An 18,390-nucleotide genomic window follows, 5' to 3' on the forward strand; every position below is an offset into this window, starting at 1 on the left:
GCATGGTCAATGGCTGAACATCGTCCTAAAGAAATATAGGTCGATATGGATGTTAATATAGATAGTTGGGTATTTGAGGAGAGCTGGCTGACGGATACGAGGGATTATGAATAGTTCTCGAAATAAAATAACCTTCCATAGCCAGGTACCCAAAGAAGCTACCATCAACGAAAATATTACTACAAGATACCTATACGGAAGGACTATTGCTGGTTATCTGTACCAAGATTACCGCAGCGCTTAGAAAGTTATTTTTCTGGTAGAAGATAGATGTTGCCGTTTGAGCTCGAATTGAGTTAAGAGGGGTCAAGATTATTTACTCATAACGGCTGCAAACTTGAGATGGGATGAGTCACTAGTAGTTATTTATAGATATCATTCTAATGCTCAGATGCCATATCCTGTGGTTATAGCACCGAGTCAATAATACACATGAGCATATTCTCATCCCAGAGTTTAAACTAGGTTTGCATTACCGACCCGTACCTACCTACCTATTTCTTATCTCACTAAAAATAGAAACATGACTACCTCAATTAAACTCAATATTCACCATCGCGCCAAGGTGGGATTTGGTGGCTATTTTATACTTTGACGAACCAGACCCGATGATATTGGAAAACTTCAAGTGACTATTTATTCTCTATAGGGACTGTCTGGGTAGGACGTTAGTGTTTACCTTCGCAATAATGATATTGATAAAGGGCAATGTATTTATTCACGAGTCGGGTTGTAATTATTGTAATTAATCCTGTTAAGAGAACTGAGTGTGTACAACCTATCTGTCTATGTAGAACAAGCTGCGAAATACTGGCCAATAAGAATCAAGGCGCTTGTTCAAAAGGGTAATGCAATGAGACACACGAAAGTAGGCATGTACCTGGGAACAAGGTTTTTACTGAGACATTTTCCAGAAGCATTTATCGATAAGGATCACTCATTATCTAATCTACAATTACGTGCCTAGAGGTACATGGCAGTGCCTACATCGCAGTCCCCGCTACGCATCAATTCCATAGACGTCCACGAGTAGCCATCAGACTTTCTACTCAGCATTCCGTTGCCCTTCAACTTCTAATAACTTTCGCTCTTTCTAATAGACTCGCAATATAATACCCAGCTAGACAGCAGACTCCCTTGTCCCTTAATAGACCTACAGTGGACTTCCTAACCTTTTTCCGGAAATAATAAAGGCACCGATCAGCAAACCTCTCCATAGAAACTCTAACCCCGCCATCCCCCAGCCGATCAACCACCAGCTTCGCGCCACCCAATCCCAACCAACCAACCACACCCAACCCGCCACAATCTGTCCGTCCATACAAAAACCTTAGAACCTCAATGGCAGCGGAGGCAGAGCGCCCGCGAATCCTCTACGGCGACGCGGGCCCGGAGCCGCCGTACCCGCTGCGCATGGAAGGCACCGTGATATCCGGCTTCGGGCGCGGGTCGAAGGAGCTCGGGATCCCGACGGCGAACCTGCCCGTCGACGAGGCGGCCGCGCCGTGGATCGCGACCGCGAAGTCGGGCGTGTACTTCGGGTACGCGTCGCTCGCGCTCCCGGACACGCATCCGGACCACGCGCAACACCACCGCCGGCACAGGGGTAACCCGCGCGCGCCCGCCTCGGCGCCTCCCGCCCCTCTTCCCCCGTCCTCCAACGACACCGCGGCAGAGTCTCCCTCGTCCGAGCCCGAGCCGCCGTCGCGGTGGCAGATCTACCCGATGGTCATGTCGATCGGGTACAACCCGTTCTACAAGAACTCGGTGCGGTCGGCGGAGGTGCACGTGCTGCACAAGTTCGCGGCCGACTTCTACGACGCGCCTATGCGCCTGCTGATCCTGGGCTTCGTGCGCGAGGAGCGCGACTACCCGTCGCTCGACGCCCTCGTCGTCGACATAAACGTCGACTGCGAGGTTGCGCGGCAGAGCCTCGCGCGCCCGGCCTGGACCCCGCGCCAGGGCGTCGTGGACGGGCCGGGCGGGGAATTCGACGGTTCCTGGCTTGTGCGGGAGGAGTGATTGGGAGCGGGGGAAACAGAACAGAACAGAACAGAAGGGAGGGAGGGTGTGATCTAACGTTAAGATAGATCTAAGGATTACATATTACCTACTCGAGTTAAGTCTGGCTTGTTTTTTTTTTACCAGCCTTTGGTGATATAGGTACAATACCTATGTATGTAACTATACATATATATGTATCGTATCTAGCATGAGCAGCGGTACGAGGCAAGATGTCTCGAGCGTGGGTAAGGGTAAAGTCGGGATTAGGAGGGGTAACGTAAGCGAAGTTACCCGAGGCGGCCCGAGGCATCCAATGCGCAAACTTCCGAAAGCCCGCGGGACACGTGCGACGTCATAACACGATACAATCGCTCTATAGTCGTTCTGACTTTGCTCATTGGTGGTTGAGCGCTCACCTTATAGAATAATACACCAAATCAAATGTTATTCGAAGGCAGCATCTTTTAGAATAAATGAAATTCATGGTACTCGGTCGTAGAACCTATACTTTAAGGCCCATGCTCTATCCCTTGTCTATCTACCTTGTATAAGTCCGTGAGATACATGCATGATGTGACCAGCTCCCGGTAAGGGGAGAGGAGCTCTAAAATGCGAGCCCCGTCCAAAACGCCGCCCATGCTGACAATAGGCTCCGTGTGTGCTAAGAGAATAAAAAGAACCCAAAATCATGCATGCGTCTATATCGTGCATCCAACTGAATCGGCAACCCCCTATAACCCCTATACAGCCAATTGGTCCTGGTTGCGGTAGTAACATGGTAGGAACTGAAATATTATTAGCAACTACTCTTGGAATATTAAGAGTGTAGTGTGTTGGAAAAGAACTCACATTCATAACAATCAACATTGGTATATCGAAAACGTCACGTTTAATAGTCCAGCAGAACGTGCAGTCAATCTTGCCGTCCTTCTCCAGCTTAGATATCCCATGCTCCCCATCTATCCTAGCAACTCTATTGCTCAGGATACTATTGTTGGCTCTTCGGTCCTTGTGGGGAGATGACTCATCACTGCTCAAGCATTCGCTCATTTCCTTTGTTCGATATTTGAGTAGTCGGCACTTCCTTGTCACGTGGCCGCGGCTATCGTTAAATGCCAACTGAGCGAAATCCTCGTAGAATTGAATAACGCTGTCGTCGTCCATGAACTCGGCAATGAAAACCGGTTGTGTCTTGCCTTCCGAGGCTTTTCCTAGGTCGGGTTGGACTGTTCTTAATCGCGGGGTGGCGTATTCTGGCTTGCCTGTGCTGCCGAGGCTACTCAACTCGGATCCCGATCGACCAATATTGGCGTTCATGTTGGGCTCTTTACCCAGTAGAATGTTCTTGGTCCACCCAGTCAGCGCAACAAATTCCTTGTTGACGGCCGCCACCTCCCCTGTCCTTCGGCAAACAATGGTTGGCGCTGAGCAGTGCCCCATGAAGTCTTCATACTCGAATAGCGTCCGTTGCAAGCATTTTTCCATGAAAATAAGATCTTGCCTATTGAGGTTCCGCGTACAGGAAATAAACGAAGGTCGGATACTGGCAAGTGATTTGGCGATGCGTAGAGTTTTGTTGGCGGAAAATCTTCGCTGGACGAACGCGATCAAATTGTGAAACCCAGTAAGGTATGGATAAGGCTCCGTGACAGTATCGTAGATCGCAGACGGATCGCGATGTCGTTTACCTAGGACAGATTGGGGTCCAAACCGGCTAGTTGAGTTCGAAGACTTCGGTTTCGGCCTCGTAGGTTGAACGATTGGTTGAGAGCTTGCAGGCGTGTATGTGCTTGCCGTTGGTGATTTATCGAAGGAATAACCTGTAGGTTGCGGACTAGATGTATTATCTGTGCTGGGACTAGCCAAGCTATTTGGCGTGGGCCCAGCAGCCGCTACGGCATACGCGTGAGGCAGACCATGCTGCAAGTTACCTGGATATGCACCGCCGTTGCTCGGGTCAACATTCATGAAGTTTTCAGCCATGCCGTTTTCGTATACCTGGTTATATTGGTTGACCCCATTTCGGTATACTGCCGTGGGTCCATAGTTGACATCCGTCCCAGGAGGTTGGGCTATGGCGTCTCTAGGTGGTGTTTCCGCAGCTCCGGAAGACATATGGCCAAGCATTCCAAATTCGAGAGCGCCATAGTGACTTCCAAAGTTAAGGCCTTCAAGGTCGAAGTTGAAAATTGCCGGGTTGCTTGGATCGAATAAAGCCGTAGAAAAGCTATTATTCATCTCACTAGACACCTGAGGAACATGCATGGAACCTATTTGCGCTGCCCTAGACGTACTCGACGGCTGATACCCAGGAGTTACCGGAGATTGCTGTCCACCGAAAGTCATATTCTCTGGCAAAGATGCCATCTGGCCTTGAGGATTACCACCATATATAGAGTAGGTTGAAGAGTTGGAAGCCTCCGAATAATACGGTGAAGTTTCGGCATTCCCGTTAGAAAGATGTCTTCCATTGGTTGATTTTGCGTGAGCAGCTGGATTATAAGTCGGCCCAAGAACGGGTCTGAGCGCTTCCGGAGGAGCATCGTGAAGATATTTGGCCTTTTTCCGTACACCATCTTGGCAAGCATCAGCAAGACCACGCTTGATACATCTTTGGCAAGGACGTTCATCTCCTGTCAAATTGTCAGTATAGTTACTTATGCTTAATGTTTAGGGTCTCAGCGCAATTCACACTGAAACATATAAGCTAGCTGGAGCTTGGCTGTGGGGTTATTGAAATAGATGTGCTTAGATGAAAATCTCAACACATAAGTATAAGGCTGAGACTCACCGCATGTTAAATGAGCCCTCTGGCAAGCATAACAGGCACGTCTAGCTTTCTTTCTCCTTGGACGATGTGGATCTTTAGGATCGTACTTCTTCTTGACTTCTCCTGACTGCTCAGTTCCAGGCTCAGGAGAAGTGTTTTGGTCAGCCAGTTTGATATCTTCGTCCTTGATAGGTTGTTCCATATCGTCGTACTCGTTCTCATTCTCGGACATAGCATCTGAGACCTCTGTCCCATTTGCCTCAACGTCTTCCGGCATCTTGTCTTAGTTATATATAAAACAGCTTATTTTCAGCTCTCCACGCTCAAGGATGTGTGTGCCAATGCAAGTTCTGGGGTGGGTGAGTCTGGCGCAACCACACCTCTTTGGACGATGACTGTAGCTGATCTTTCCAAATGCCGTGGGAGTATCACCGTCAACCAGGGGGATCTTATTCTTATTTTTTTTTTCTCCAAAAAAATAATAAAAATAAAAATCAATATTTTCTATTTCAAAACACTGGCACAAACTTCCCACCGCCTCTTAGCTTCGACTTTGAGCACTGACCCTTAGCTTGAATCGTGGACCAGTAACAATGAGTTTGTGGCGTATGCAGGCCAATAAAGTTGCCAAAGAAGGTGTATATCGAAGCTGGAGAATAGCTAGGTGCTCGAGATATTGTATGTAAGACGCGGGCTTAGGTATTATGGCGCTGTACGCTGCCGCGGTGCGACAGCCGTGTCTGGGGGCCGGTACCCCCAAGAGGCCTTGCACAAGCACGGCGCAACTCGTATTCAGCGCGTTGAAGAAGGGAGGACGCCAATGGGCTCGTTCCCCGTTACAAAGAGGCGTTCCTTGTGCAACGGGGACAAGGCTTGCTGGGTCCCGTTCGACGGGTCTATCCGCTCTGTTCGTACAGATCGCGGGGGGTGTTATTTGTTTCCAACAAGAATTATAACGGACCGGGCAACGCGGGGGGACAGGTCTTCGCTCATGGAGTCACGCGGCGGCGGATAAGGCACTGAGGAGTTTGGCTGGGATGATATGCGGGATGCTCGATGGTTATGCAGCTACCCGCGATGTCTGAGCCTGTTCGCATTTGGTACTGGGGCGCACAAAGTTTTGTTTTGTCGTCGGCGATTCGGATATGAAGATAGCCCTAGGGGCTTATGAGGGGGGGGAGGTGGAAGAGATCAAATGTGGATTTGTATGTACGTATGTACGTATGTATGTCTAATCATGGATGTATGTAATGTATTCTGAAAGTATTCTGGATCGGCGGGTCTATGTAACTAAGGTAACGTATACGCACGTAGTTGACGAGAGGCTACGGAGTAGGTTATGCGGCATGTAGTGTGCGTAATTCGTTATTGTTGCGCGGCGTTTCGAGGATGATCGACTATGGCGCGGGCTATCTGATATGGATGCATCTAGCGACGCAAAGATGATCGGCGCGAGTAATCTGAAAGAGAGAGGGAGAGGGAGGGTTAATGTGGACGAGTGAAGCTACCTAATGAAGCTAAGCCAGGGAGGGAGAAGGGAAAAAATAGGTAGCCCTGAAAGCGGAGCGAGAGATAAAATCGCAGGCGCAAATACGGTAAATGACCAAATATTGATGAAGTTGGCAACAACAATAATGAAGATTGTCGGTTGTCAAGTTTTACTTTAAACTCGTCAAGTGGGAGCGCCAACCAATTGGTGTCTAACGGTGGTGGCGCAAAAGCAAAAAAAGGTAAGGTTAAAAAAGATCCCCATCAAAGGATGAGGTAGTGAGAGACGCTGATGTCGACACCAATGACACGGACCCTTCAAGCTTGGTGAGCCAGCCGACCAGAGAGAAAAAAGCTAGAGATTGACGATATCGGTCGGTAGAGAGGTGAACCGAGAAAAGATGGAATCGATCGTTCTGATTGGCAGATGGTGTACCGCATTCTCGAATAATCGCCTTCCCTACCTTCCTTGCCTGCTAATCCTTCACCCGAATTGCGGGGTTCCATCGAACTCTGTTTTTATTATTTCCTATTTCTTATTTTTTCCCTGATTTTACTTTTTCGCTTCTCCAATTTTTATATACTTCTCTTTTTGTACTTTCATTATTTTCAATTTACTGTATGCTCATTCCTTCCATCCTTCAATTCCATTTTCAATTTTCAATGTTCCCGTTCTTTCTTTCATCGTATTCGTCTCATCGCACGTGAGCATGATAAAATTCCTAAGCCGAAATAGGGCTGGTGTTGCGTAGTGTTGCGCGTGGACTGCCTAAGAAAGCAGGACTAGAATTTATCAGGAATAGCAACGAAAGGGAGAAAGCCAAGTCCACGCTAGACCTAAATTTGCAAGTGCTAATGCAGTTAATGCGGTTAGAAGGACCCATAAGGCCAAATCGACCAGTCAGGCACAGACCAACCAGCGCCAAGATTTTTGCCAAGGATATCGATTCGAACCACGATACAAACTCGGATTACTAACAAAAAAACGTGAGAACCTTGCACGACATCATTTCTGAGGTTGCTTTCTCCCATCCACCATCCCTCCTTACCATCATCATTAAGCAATTGCCAACGCCAGCCTTAAGCCCCGACAGCCGACAGGGCTCTGTGCTGTTTGATCGTTTGATGCACCCTTTCCCCAGACAAGCACAAATGGTTAGCTTGGCGATCACAGTCACCAACATATCGAGCATCAGTGATACGTCGATATCTTTGTAGACATGTACATACATACCTCCGTCACTCATAGTTGGGTGTACGTATGTAATAAGCGAGGCGCTTATCCTCCTCTATGTTCTAGGGATTCAAGTTGAATGGATATTGTTGTCCCTTACGCATTTGGAGCGGCAGGTACAACACATCGTGCGTCTCGCACTGGCTCTTCCCCCTATTTCCCCTCAGCTGCTCCCATCAATTATGAGAGGAAAGAGACAGTGTCAGATACAACGATACAACGGTACAATATCAACGTTCTTTCCATCAATATCAAAGTTCATATAGGTACGTACATCCATATATACAAATTACCTAGGAGTCGTCAGCAGGCAGGAACCAGCTTCAAATCGAATACCGATTACTCCATCGATCATAATGTCTCCAACAATTTCTCCATATTCATTCATATTCGTATTCATATTCATATTCGAGTTCAAGTCCAGCCAGCCCTTTTAATTCTCCGTCTTCAACGTTGCTATATACTGCTACACACTACATACTATATACTACATACTGCATACATATTGCATACACAATACTTCATCACGGACCACACTCCGTACACTCATTTCTTCCAATTCTAGTAGGTTACTACGCCGGTCATCTCAAATACAGAACACGTATACGCACCTCTTCTTAAAGAAAGCAGAAAATTTACACGGAGCCACTGCGGATGGACCATTAACGGGCCATCGATATGTGAGTATATCCAATAACAAAAACAGCACCCCCAAATTAACCCCCCGTCAAAACGAATGGCGCTCTATACATACGTGCATAGCATGGCTGAATACATCAGCGCAAGCGAGGCATCCTCTCGTCGAATCATGGTCCACGTATCCGTTGTGCCGAGCCTAACTGAGAAGGAAGATGCAAGATGCAGTGCCGAGGAGTCGACCCCATCGTGGGTCAAACCACATGCGGCATGCAGTCAAAATTGGATGGGCCCAATCAATGTCCAACGGACCAGTTAAGGTCCATTCAGTGATCAGCCAAGAACCAGTCGAAGCTTCTATTGACGCGTCACTGAAGTACTGCCGTACTGGAGCATTCAAATCGAAGGGACGTTGATCATGAACTGTTACTACATGCTACACACACGCAAAGGTTCCTCAAGGGTCGTGAACATTATTTGCAGATTTCGGATTTCGTTCTCCAGCCCGTTGCTACGTCGGCCACTCGCCAAATCTTAATGAAACAGGCAGGTCGCCGTGTTGATCTAGAATCTTGAATCTTGCTCCAGGTGAGTCTATCTATCTCGTCTGCTGTGTTGTCCGCGCCCTCTTCGCCCTCCTATCGCCAACCTTCCCGAATTCTCCGGGGTGCCTGAAGATCTCCACTGCAAGAGACTGCAAGAGACCTTCAATCTTCCATTGTGGCCACTATCTAGAAGCAATCACGAGCGATCACCCTCGGTGCGACCAAGGGAGGCCGCATCCGACCTTTTTGGTCGACCTTTCGCCACTATTCTCAACAGACAGGTTGCATCTAATCTGTATACCGTTGGCTTTACCCGTCGTTGTCTCGATGAAACTACTTCCAACGCACCTCAACGCAGGTTATCCGCATATACAGGTTCAATATAGTCTCGTCCATCTGAGATCGCTTACCCAACTCTATGTAGCCCACGGCGCCAACCGTCCGCTGCTGCAATGTCGTGCATCTGCATGAATAGCGCACAACTATTCCTGCGGGATGCAACCTCACCCAAGGCTTGTTATTCCCCTGTATACCCGTCATGGATAGTGGACGCGGTCCCTTTCGGCGCTTGTCCACTCGCGTCTTTTTTTAACGCCGGGTACTGCTGTCATCATGGCATATCATAGGGCACATCAGCCCTGCTCTTGGCCAAATGAACTTGGGCAACACAGCATGTCAATCCTTTGGAGTACCATGCAATAGTGCAAGCCAGCTATACTCAAGCTCCAAGAACCGTGGCATTTCAATGGCCCAGGACCTGTCTTTTAAAAGCCGCGAATTCATAATTAAAGTCACGTGTCCCACCTGCATACGACCCTCGCGCGTTGCAATATGCTATGTGTTACGCGAATCGTGGAGAGCGGGATGGTAAAGAAGATGTGAGGGAGGTACGGTGGGAGGCACATTGTGACTCAAGTGGCTAATAAGGTCTTCCAACCAGCTGTTGACTACTAACTGGGGTAGATGCTCGAACACACGGCACTCGATGAGGACCAACGAACTCTCCATACAGCCAGCTGAACGGCTACAGGCTTGGTGCAACTCTGGAAAGGAAGCGCTCCTCCGAATGCGGTCCGGCTCAACGCAGCATAAGCAGTCCTAGGTACTGCCGACTGTCCAGACCATGGATTCCTATTTTACCAACATATTATGGCTGCCCGTGGTGGTATCACACATGATGTCACGGTTCCAAGCATGCCCGCACATGATGATCGCGTTACCCATAATCAATATCCTACCACTAACTTGAACCAATAGTACAGGATATTAGCTTGAAAAAAACTGCTTCGGAGATACAAGATCATAGTTGTTCGCAGAGCCCTGACAAAGCGATTACAAACAAGCATTTGGAGGACGTTCTTCCAACTGGTTCCAACTAGGTACTTTGTGCTTGTTCCACCGACCAATCCTCACGGTTCTTATACAAGGATTGCTCGCACCGGTAGTCAACATCATGATTTACGTTGGGCCTCAAGTCTTAGCTTCCTTGGCAGCATTTAGACGATCCCAAATGCTCCTCTAGATCAGACAAGACCTTGGCAATTGCTTAGGGACAACGAAGTTGAATGCTATTTTGTTACACAGGCAAACCCCTCCAAAAATAGGAGAACCCCTGGTCTGGTCATTGTGGAATATAATCGGACTTCCGGCTAGCCAGTATCATGCCATCTCTATTCGAACCACTTTCGACCCGGTTTAGTTTGCACGTAATGCAAAAGCCGACCCCACGGTACTATGTAAGAACATAGTCATTGTCACTGCTAAAATTTCAAACGTCAGCTGGGTGATACCCAGGATACCCAGAGATCAGGAGGTAGGCGTTGTGTCATCCCCTATGATCGTGAGACGAACGTAAAGCGGGCTGTCCACCTTAGGATGAGATACTTCATCTTACATGAACGATACACTCATTAGCTATCCTCGTACATCGGTTGTGGGCATATATTGAAAACTTGATACGAGGTTACAGAGCCGCCGCTGAGGCTTCTAGCAATTAATTAACACACGCATGGCCAAGTGTTTATGAACCGCTATAAGATAATCTATGATTGGTCCCGACAAGGTGGAAAGGATGATTAAGGGGAGGGTTCTATGACTGGCATACCCGGGCAGAAGCATTCGTTATATGGGTGGCGCCGTACATTGCATATCAGACGAGCTTGGACGAACCAATGGTTTACCGGTAGCCACAAAGCTTGACATCACTCGGAAATGAGGTGGCGTTCGATAGAATCCAGGCCTAGAACAACGAAAGACGAGGAGAGCGTTTAATGTCTATAGCAGGTACGCACTCTCAGGAGATTAGGCGTTGCTTCCGACCACGACGACAGCAACATGTTATTCTTGCGGCATCAAGCGACGTGTTTCCTTGGCATGAGCACTCGGCGTCGGTTGTGGAATCCTCCTTACGGCCGCAGAAACAGACCGCGCTAAGGCAGGTCCTGTCTTCCGTCTTGCGTCGTAGCTACATACACCACTTACTCTATTACCGGTACCCCTAGTCATGGTTCTTCTGGGATTTTCACTAAGGCTGACTCTTCGTCATAAGCCGTATACGTCCACCACAGGAAAACGGAAAAGCGGCCTGGGCACGAGCCGCGTCTTGCGTTGCTTTCAAATCCCGGTTCTTGATTCCTCCTCAAGATCCGTCAAAACCTTTCCTTCTCGGGAGTTGGCTACATACGGCACATGGCGTTTAAAATAGACCCAGCAAGGAAGCAATTTGCGAACCGCCACCGCCCAGCCATTGCCTTGGTACGGTTTCAGACGGCAGAGGCGTGATAAGATTACTTCTTATCTCGATTAACATCTAAATGTGCCGAATCAAACAGAAAAATATGTGTGCTAACCAGGTTTCTCGATACAATACCTCTAGGACGCGCAACAAGATATCCACATCGATCAGACCACTTTCGGATTCGGGCGTAGTTTATTGTCTACGCAGTTAGTGAAGGAACACAACGAGTGGCCATTACGAACGACTCAATCCATACGAGAAAGTTTTCAGCCAGCCAGCCGGTCCAATCGTGTCAATCTTGTCACTCTTCCGGCCCTCCCTCGACAGTCGACGAGTGGTTGGTCCAGGACAGGTAGCTATCCAGATTGCCGGGCTTTTCAGCCTCATGATGTCCGGAACCTATTTAACTTACCATTCGTATACGCGCCGCACCCATACTTGCATAAATGCAAGCTCGCCCCCTGTCCTGTCCGAACTGGTTCGACGACGATCAACAGATGTGCAAGAATATCAAGCCATTCCCTCCTCTTCCTACATAAATTCCCCGGACTTGCGGTGCCGCATCTAGGGTTTCCAACCGGTCAATCTGACAGCATACATATTTATATGTATGATCAGCCGCAAATACGACGCTGTGGCGTGGCGACGATCATATGAAAACCCTTTTGGGTAAAGAAAGGGCTGCAGATTTGTCGATGTTTCATCAGCCTTCTAGAGGGAGGCCCCCGCGTTCTTAATGCGGTGTGAGATGGCTGGCTTCCTAGAGGTCGAAAGGCTATATTTCCAAAGCCACACCGAGATCGCCGACTACTAAAAGACGCCAGCATGACTCATATCACCGGTTTCAAATACACAGCCCTCCCAACCCTAAACTGATCTATCGATATGCACAACCGTTAAAGCCTTGTAGACGAAAAGAGACAAGACTGCAACCCTGTTTAGACATATAAGTCGAGATTAACATCCTTTGATCGTCAACTTCGCAGGCAGGAGTTTCAGGACGGCATATGCATGTCGGCATTCATTAATCTTGCAGCTGCTTAGGTAGATATTTCGCTCACAGAGTACCCAATAGGTATACAGGTAGTAATTCCCAAACACATTCGCATGTATCATCCATATCCCTCTTCCTTCCACCCCACGTACATCGTCAATATACATGGTAGCATTAGACAAACAGTAACCCCGATAACTCCAGAAATCCCAGTATATACTATGCAAAACGTTCGTTATTGCAACCAAACTTTATGTATAGATCGCATGAGATAGCGTAGTACTCCGGCGCGCAAGCTTCCCCTAGTTCCCTCCTAGAATGGGGAAGAGCGGTCATGGTAGGTAGTCAGACATTAGATGAAAGCGGGTAGGATATAGCGGCTACCGCTCTATCTCCGTGTCCCGGTAAACCCCCTTTCCCGCGCCCCCTGCGAAATTCGGAGCGCCGTCGCATCTAAGTTCTTAGCAAAACATAGGCGCTCTCAACCTTTACACACACAAACACCCACACAGGCACACACAAGCGTCACCGTCCCGGCTACGCGGTTGATCTCGGAAGTAGCCGTTCGAATATATGTATAGCAATATCCGAGGGATGCATGAAAAATGATCGTCTCCCCAACCCCCACGGGTTCATGCAATTTTAGAAACACTAGTTTCCTTAGTTTCCTTTTCCCCTCGGTCTGCGGTCAGCAAAAACCGCGTCGCGCATGAGACGAATCACGAGCCGAGCCAGCCCATGGGTAAAAGCAAGGTCTAGCGCCAATGCTAGAGAGCAATCGCACCACCACCACCACCACCGCCGCCGCCGCAAAACTCGACCCCTCTCCTAACCCCCCTCCTTCAGTACGTCTCGCTAAGCCCCGAGAAATCAGGCACGTCGCTATCGCAGTTGAAATCCTTATCGTAGGCGGTGGCGGGCAGGATGCCGGCGGCGAGGCCCTTCTTGTAGCTCCACTGGGGCGCGCTCTCGGTGTCCCAGGTCCAGTACCACCAGCCCCAGCCCTTCTCGAAGGAGACCATCTGGGCCTCGGCGAACATCTTGAGGAACTGCTTGTACGCGGCGCTGTACTGGCTCGGGTCCGCGTTGGCGCCGTCGCACGTGCACGAGCTGTCCTTGGTCGGGCACAGCGGCGTCAGCGCCTGCGTCGACGCGTTGCCCGAGTCGTACGTGCCCGTCCACCGGTTGCCCCACCCGACGTTCGTCAGGTACTGCGTGCAGTCCGTGTCGGCCTGCGACCACTCGGCGAACATGGTTGGGCCGAACCCGGTCGCCGTGTTCATGCTCTGCTCGGTCTGCTGGGTCCAGCCGTCGCAGGCGTACTGCACCTTCTTCTGGTGCGTGTAGATGATCTGGTCGTTGTTGAAGATGAGGTACTGGTGCACGTCCAGCACGAGCCCGTCCATGCCCGTCAGCTTGCCCTGCCAGTTAGCTAGGCCCATGAAGCCGTCCCCGAACACGATGTTGGCGGTCATGCCGTTCTTTCGCACGAGGTTGTACGCTTGCGTCGTCCAGGAGATGACGGCGTCCGCGGAGAGGGAGACCATGCGCGGTTCGTTGGCGAGCCCGTAGAAGGTGATGATATTCTTGTAGCGGTCTTGCGCGAAGAATTTGGTTAGGCGATCGTGGACGTCTAACGACCGCTGGCTATTGAGGTCACCGTTAGTGCCGTTGAGCCAGTTGACGAGGCCTTGCCTTCCACTGTGATTCCATCCGTTCTGACTACCCGGTAGGCCGTGAAGATCGAGGTTCACTCGTAACCCGTACTTGCGCGCCCATTCAATGCCACGCAAGAGGTAGCGCCAGGAGGTGCGGAAGACGTAAGGGTCATCGTCGTATGTCTGCACAGCCCAGTAGCTGTATGGTATACGGACGTGGTCGAGTCCTGCGGCTTGGATCTCCTGAAAGGTCTGCTCCGTTACGAAGGTCGCATAATGTTTCTCGAGGGTGGAGGCTGCCGTCTTAGCGCCTAAGTGGTTACATAGAGTCCATTCATCGATGATTCCTAACTTGCTATCGTAATTAAATAGCGAAGGTGTAATGAAAGGCTCTAATGAGAGCCATCCACCAAGGTTGACACCACGTGCTGGGGTCTTAGAATAGTCTCCCCAGCCCTTCTCGATGGCCGGAACTTTATCGTTAGCAGCCTTGGAGTCGTCCCAATCCGTGAAGAGCCCCATTATGGGTAGATCGCCAACCGTTTCGTTCGTGTACGTTACGTTAAGGTCCGTTGTATCATACCATGTGAAAGGATCTAGATATGTTCCCCGGGCGGCCACAGGGATGCTATCTTCCGAGACGCCGCTTAAGTTCGATTTATCTGCGTCAGAGTTGTTGGAGCTGTTCTTCTTGCTCACGACGACGGCGACCACAATGATAATGATGAGCACCACAAGCGCGACACCCGCTATGATCCCTATTCAAAACGTCAATATCGTATCCACCACAGGATATTCCAAACCTACATCTTTTCTTCTTTCTGTTTCCCCAGTATTGTTTGAACTCGAAACCCGTGCTTGCCTTCTCTTTGGCAATGCTGTCGTAGCTATCATAGCTACTATGTTTGCTTGTGGCACCACCTCGTATTGCTGGAATCGCTCTACCTTCCTCTACAATGGCGCCACTAACCACTCTTCGATCTTTCTTGCGATGTTTCTTTCCCTTTTCGTTTGGTATGTCTTCTTCGTCCTCAGTTTCGACCACCCGTTGTCGTCGCCTTCGTCGCCTCTCCTCCCTGTCATTAGATTCGTAACCTCTTGATTCATATCCCCTTGACTCATACCCTCCATCTCCATCTCGGTATCCCTCTTTTCGTCTCCTTTCTTTTCTGGGAGCATTACGTTCTCCTTCCGACTGACTCGCACGCCGGCTCCTCCTCGGGGGATCGTATTCTGCATCAACGGCCTTGTATTCGGGTTTCCTACTTCTGTCTCGCTTTGGTTTGCGTTCCTTCTCTCTAGATGGTTCTTGCTTAATGCCTCGAGTGTTATATTCGTTCAACTGGGCGAGAGCATTCATAGATAGTCTTTGGGCCGTACCCTGCGACGTTCCTTCAGAGCCCGACGTAGGCCTTGCCGAGCCATGTTCTCTAGATCTTTTTTTCTTGTGATGTTTATGGCGTGTCTGGGAATCCCTACGCCGACGGTTGTCTGTTTCCGAGTCTTCGCGAGCCATAGATGTGAGTAATGTGAACAATGAAAAGCCAGGCTTTAGGAATGTATGTGTAGATACATTGACAAAAAGCCAAGAAATCTGGAATCTGTAAACTTATGCAGGCCGATAGACTCTTTGCGGTAGGAATCTGCAATGATTATCGATTGCGTCAAGGGAAATGAATTGTTGAAAGCTTGCGTGTTCATTTACGAGCAGGGTATTAAAAATACTCGACTAGTCGAGTATTGTGGGTCTTACTAGACTAGTACTAGTATTCATGGTCAAAATACTAGTACTAGTTTGAAATACTAGTCCTAGGCCTAATTTGGTTAGCGACACATAGCTAAACCTAATCTGGTTAAAGGCCCCCGCTTTTCAAGTGACTTTCCTTGGCGTTGGATGGAAAGCTTCCAAAAATAATTATACAATATGCTTATATAATCAACTATTTATGCCTATATTACGTAAGATGTTACGTAATTTTCAAAGTTCAACTCCAAATCACGTCACTCAAAAGTCACGTGACTGGCAAAATAGACCCACTTTTCTTCGAAAATTGTTCCAATTCGGAAAAGAATGGGTCCAGTTCCCCAATCGGGCTTAGCACTAGTATTTACTAGTAATACTAGGCTAGTATTTACAAAACAAAATACTAGTCTAGTACCAGACTAGTACTAGTACTAGTAAAATACTAGTAGTATTGTTTAGAACCCTGTTTACGAGGTAGCATTTGACGGTGAGAATGTTGTTGACCGGGCAACTATCGCTTCTAAGTCAACATCCCTGGAAACTCTCGAAACTTGATAGTGCAAGCTCCAAAAGCCCCACCATAACCCGGCGGCTCGGTCCACCAATACAAAGGTACATCTTTATAGTAGCGGGGAAGACCAGCCATGTAGCTAGCGCTGCGTGAGATCTGCCGCTTTATAATTCAATAAGAACTCCTTAAACCGAACGCCGCAACTAAGCGACGTCGGGTCTTCTGCGTATGACGCTTCTCGGCTGACTTGACCGATCCCTCGCATTCTGTTCTTTCGTTCTTTCTTAGAACGAAATCAATCTCTAGTTAGACATGAATCCACACAGGTAGCAAGTAGACTTGTAACGATGAAGCCTTTTATTTCACCTCGATCGCTCGGTCTGGCTTCCAAGTCTGTCAGCAACTTGTATAAATGTCAGCGTTCGATTGTGTGCACTTCTCGAAGTCGAAACTATTCGACGCATCCGCCGAATGCACGGCTCAACCTACCAACTGACTATTCGACAACATCACTATTATCACACAGTTCGCAAACAGCACTCAGCAATCCCGAGTTGCCACCCGAAGCCAGGAATGGCACAGCGAAACGTATGAACTTTTGTCAAGCCATTACCGACGCTCTATCAACCGCACTTGCCGAAGACGAGAATGTCCTGGTATTTGGCGAAGATGTCGCTTTCGGAGGTGTGTTCCGTTGCACGGTGAAACTGTCAGAGAGATTCGGGGGTGCTCGTGTATTTAATACACCCCTGACGGAACAAGGTATCATGGGCTTTGCCATTGGCTTGGCCGCCGAGGGAATGCGACCGGTAGCCGAAATTCAGTTTGCGGATTATGTATATCCTGCGTTTGACCAATTGGTAAATGAGGCTGCAAAATACAGATACCGTGAAGGCAAGACGGGGAGAAACGCGGGCGGGTTGACGGTGAGAATGCCGTGCGGAAGTGTTGGTCACGGCGCACTATATCATTCGCAATCACCTGAGAGTCTCTTCACTCATATTCCTGGTCTTAGAGTGATAATGCCGAGGTCGCCAATACAGGCAAAGGGTCTCCTGTTATCAGCAATCCGGAGCAACGACCCATGTGTCTTTATGGAGCCCAAGATTCTGTATAGAGCAGCCGTCGAACAGGTACCAACAGCTCCATACACCTTACCACTCTCCAAAGCGGAAGTACTCAAGGAGGGCAAAGACATAACTATAATCTCGTACGGACAGCCGCTCTACATTTGCAACGCAGCCATCGAGAAGGCGGAGGAAGATTTCGGAGTCTCTATAGAACTCATCGATCTGCGAACCGTATATCCATGGGATAAAGAATGCGTCTTCGAGAGCGTACGAAAAACGGGAAGATGCATGGTAGTGCACGAAGCCATGGTCAATGCAGGAATAGGGGCCGAAGTGGCAGCGGCAATACAAGAGAATCCGGATACGTTCAACCACCTCTCAGCTCCAGTGTCGCGAATAGCAGGATGGAGCACTTTCACCCCACTGATGTTTGAGGCATTCAATATTCCCGATGTCGCTAGTGAGTATCCTATTCTGTGACTATTAGATGTCCAAGTAGTTCCTAGTGTGGTCTATGCTAACGTCAATATAGGAATATACGATGGTGTGAAGAAACTGTTAGAATATTAAATCAATGGAAGAGTAAGATTTGCGAATATGCTTGCTGTAGTAGGTATAAGAGGGTATGAGAAAGTATATAGTCGATCCATGAAGACCAGATGAAATAATCGCATAAGAGATCTAAAAATATTGTTGTTTTATGAAGTTTTCAAAATGTTAATCGTGAGATGAGAACTTTAACCTTACAAGAACAGATGGAAAATATAGTGGAGCATATTTCTAGGCGTATGCACAATGACCTGATGGCTGAGAGCTGAGAAAAAATGTCTTGGCATTCTTTATCGATAGTAATACGTAGGTGTACCTAGGTACAAGGTATGTAGGTCCGCCCTCTTTGCCCCGCGCTCTATAATGGATGGACATCTGCATGTTTCAACAATCAACACCCAAAGTCCAAAGTAAGGCGGAAGCTGACGACGCCGATATCTTCATAAGCTT

General features: G+C 48.6%; 5 protein-coding genes across 5 annotated transcripts; 3 read left to right on the plus strand and 2 right to left on the minus strand.

The window, feature by feature from the left end:
* The first annotated feature begins 909 nt into the window (after nucleotides 1–909).
* F4807DRAFT_419496 (riboflavin kinase) lies at nucleotides 910–2,463 on the plus strand. Its single transcript, XM_047997422.1, has one exon. The coding sequence runs from the start codon at nucleotides 1,342–1,344 to the stop codon at nucleotides 2,020–2,022; it is 681 nt and encodes a 226-aa protein (XP_047855769.1). The 5' UTR covers nucleotides 910–1,341; the 3' UTR covers nucleotides 2,023–2,463.
* Nucleotides 2,464–2,529: 66 nt separating this feature from the next.
* Nucleotides 2,530–5,264, minus strand: F4807DRAFT_29563 (uncharacterized protein). Its single transcript, XM_047994876.1, has 3 exons — nucleotides 4,796–5,264; nucleotides 2,854–4,637; nucleotides 2,530–2,789 (listed from the first exon to the last, which is right to left on the minus strand). The coding sequence occupies exons 1-3, from the start codon at nucleotides 5,049–5,051 to the stop codon at nucleotides 2,745–2,747; spliced, it is 2,085 nt and encodes a 694-aa protein (XP_047855770.1). The 5' UTR covers nucleotides 5,052–5,264; the 3' UTR covers nucleotides 2,530–2,744.
* A 2,030-nt stretch (nucleotides 5,265–7,294) lies between these two features.
* Nucleotides 7,295–8,204, plus strand: F4807DRAFT_29618 (uncharacterized protein). Its single transcript, XM_047994884.1, has one exon. The coding sequence runs from the start codon at nucleotides 7,576–7,578 to the stop codon at nucleotides 8,059–8,061; it is 486 nt and encodes a 161-aa protein (XP_047855771.1). The 5' UTR covers nucleotides 7,295–7,575; the 3' UTR covers nucleotides 8,062–8,204.
* A 4,541-nt stretch (nucleotides 8,205–12,745) lies between these two features.
* F4807DRAFT_29621 (glycoside hydrolase family 5 protein) lies at nucleotides 12,746–15,744 on the minus strand. The gene is made up of 2 exons (XM_047994885.1): nucleotides 14,874–15,744; nucleotides 12,746–14,824 (listed from the first exon to the last, which is right to left on the minus strand). Exons 1-2 carry the CDS (start codon nucleotides 15,580–15,582, stop codon nucleotides 13,251–13,253), a joined length of 2,283 nt encoding a protein of 760 aa, XP_047855772.1. The 5' UTR covers nucleotides 15,583–15,744; the 3' UTR covers nucleotides 12,746–13,250.
* A 790-nt stretch (nucleotides 15,745–16,534) lies between these two features.
* F4807DRAFT_419507 (thiamine diphosphate-binding protein) lies at nucleotides 16,535–18,096 on the plus strand. The gene is made up of 2 exons (XM_047997423.1): nucleotides 16,535–17,851; nucleotides 17,924–18,096. Exons 1-2 carry the CDS (start codon nucleotides 16,669–16,671, stop codon nucleotides 17,959–17,961), a joined length of 1,221 nt encoding a protein of 406 aa, XP_047855773.1. The 5' UTR covers nucleotides 16,535–16,668; the 3' UTR covers nucleotides 17,962–18,096.
* Nucleotides 18,097–18,390: the final 294 nt, after the last annotated feature.

Source organism: Annulohypoxylon truncatum (assembly GCF_022578515.1).
Source record: "Annulohypoxylon truncatum strain CBS 140777 unplaced genomic scaffold F4807scaffold_10, whole genome shotgun sequence".
NCBI lineage: Eukaryota > Fungi > Ascomycota > Sordariomycetes > Xylariales > Hypoxylaceae > Annulohypoxylon > Annulohypoxylon truncatum.

Bases quoted from the DNA above. Each gene is read 5' to 3' on its own strand.
- F4807DRAFT_419496 (XM_047997422.1), top strand. From the start codon at position 1,342: ATGGCAGCGGAGGCAGAGCGCCCGCGAATCCTCTACGGCGACGCGGGC.
- F4807DRAFT_29563 (XM_047994876.1), bottom strand. From the start codon at position 5,051: ATGCCGGAAGACGTTGAGGCAAATGGGACAGAGGTCTCAGATGCTATG. The intron at 4,638-4,795 runs GTGAGTCTCAGC...ACAATTTGACAG, and splicing joins GAGGGCTCATTTAACATGCG to GAGATGAACGTCCTTGCCAA. The intron at 2,790-2,853 runs GTGAGTTCTTTT...ATAATATTTCAG, and splicing joins CAATGTTGATTGTTATGAAT to TTCCTACCATGTTACTACCG.
- F4807DRAFT_29618 (XM_047994884.1), top strand. From the start codon at position 7,576: ATGGATATTGTTGTCCCTTACGCATTTGGAGCGGCAGGTACAACACAT.
- F4807DRAFT_29621 (XM_047994885.1), bottom strand. From the start codon at position 15,582: ATGGCTCGCGAAGACTCGGAAACAGACAACCGTCGGCGTAGGGATTCC. The intron at 14,825-14,873 runs GTAGGTTTGGAA...CGTTTTGAATAG, and splicing joins AAACAGAAAGAAGAAAAGAT to GGATCATAGCGGGTGTCGCG.
- F4807DRAFT_419507 (XM_047997423.1), top strand. From the start codon at position 16,669: ATGAAGCCTTTTATTTCACCTCGATCGCTCGGTCTGGCTTCCAAGTCT. The intron at 17,852-17,923 runs GTGAGTATCCTA...ACGTCAATATAG, and splicing joins CAATATTCCCGATGTCGCTA to GAATATACGATGGTGTGAAG.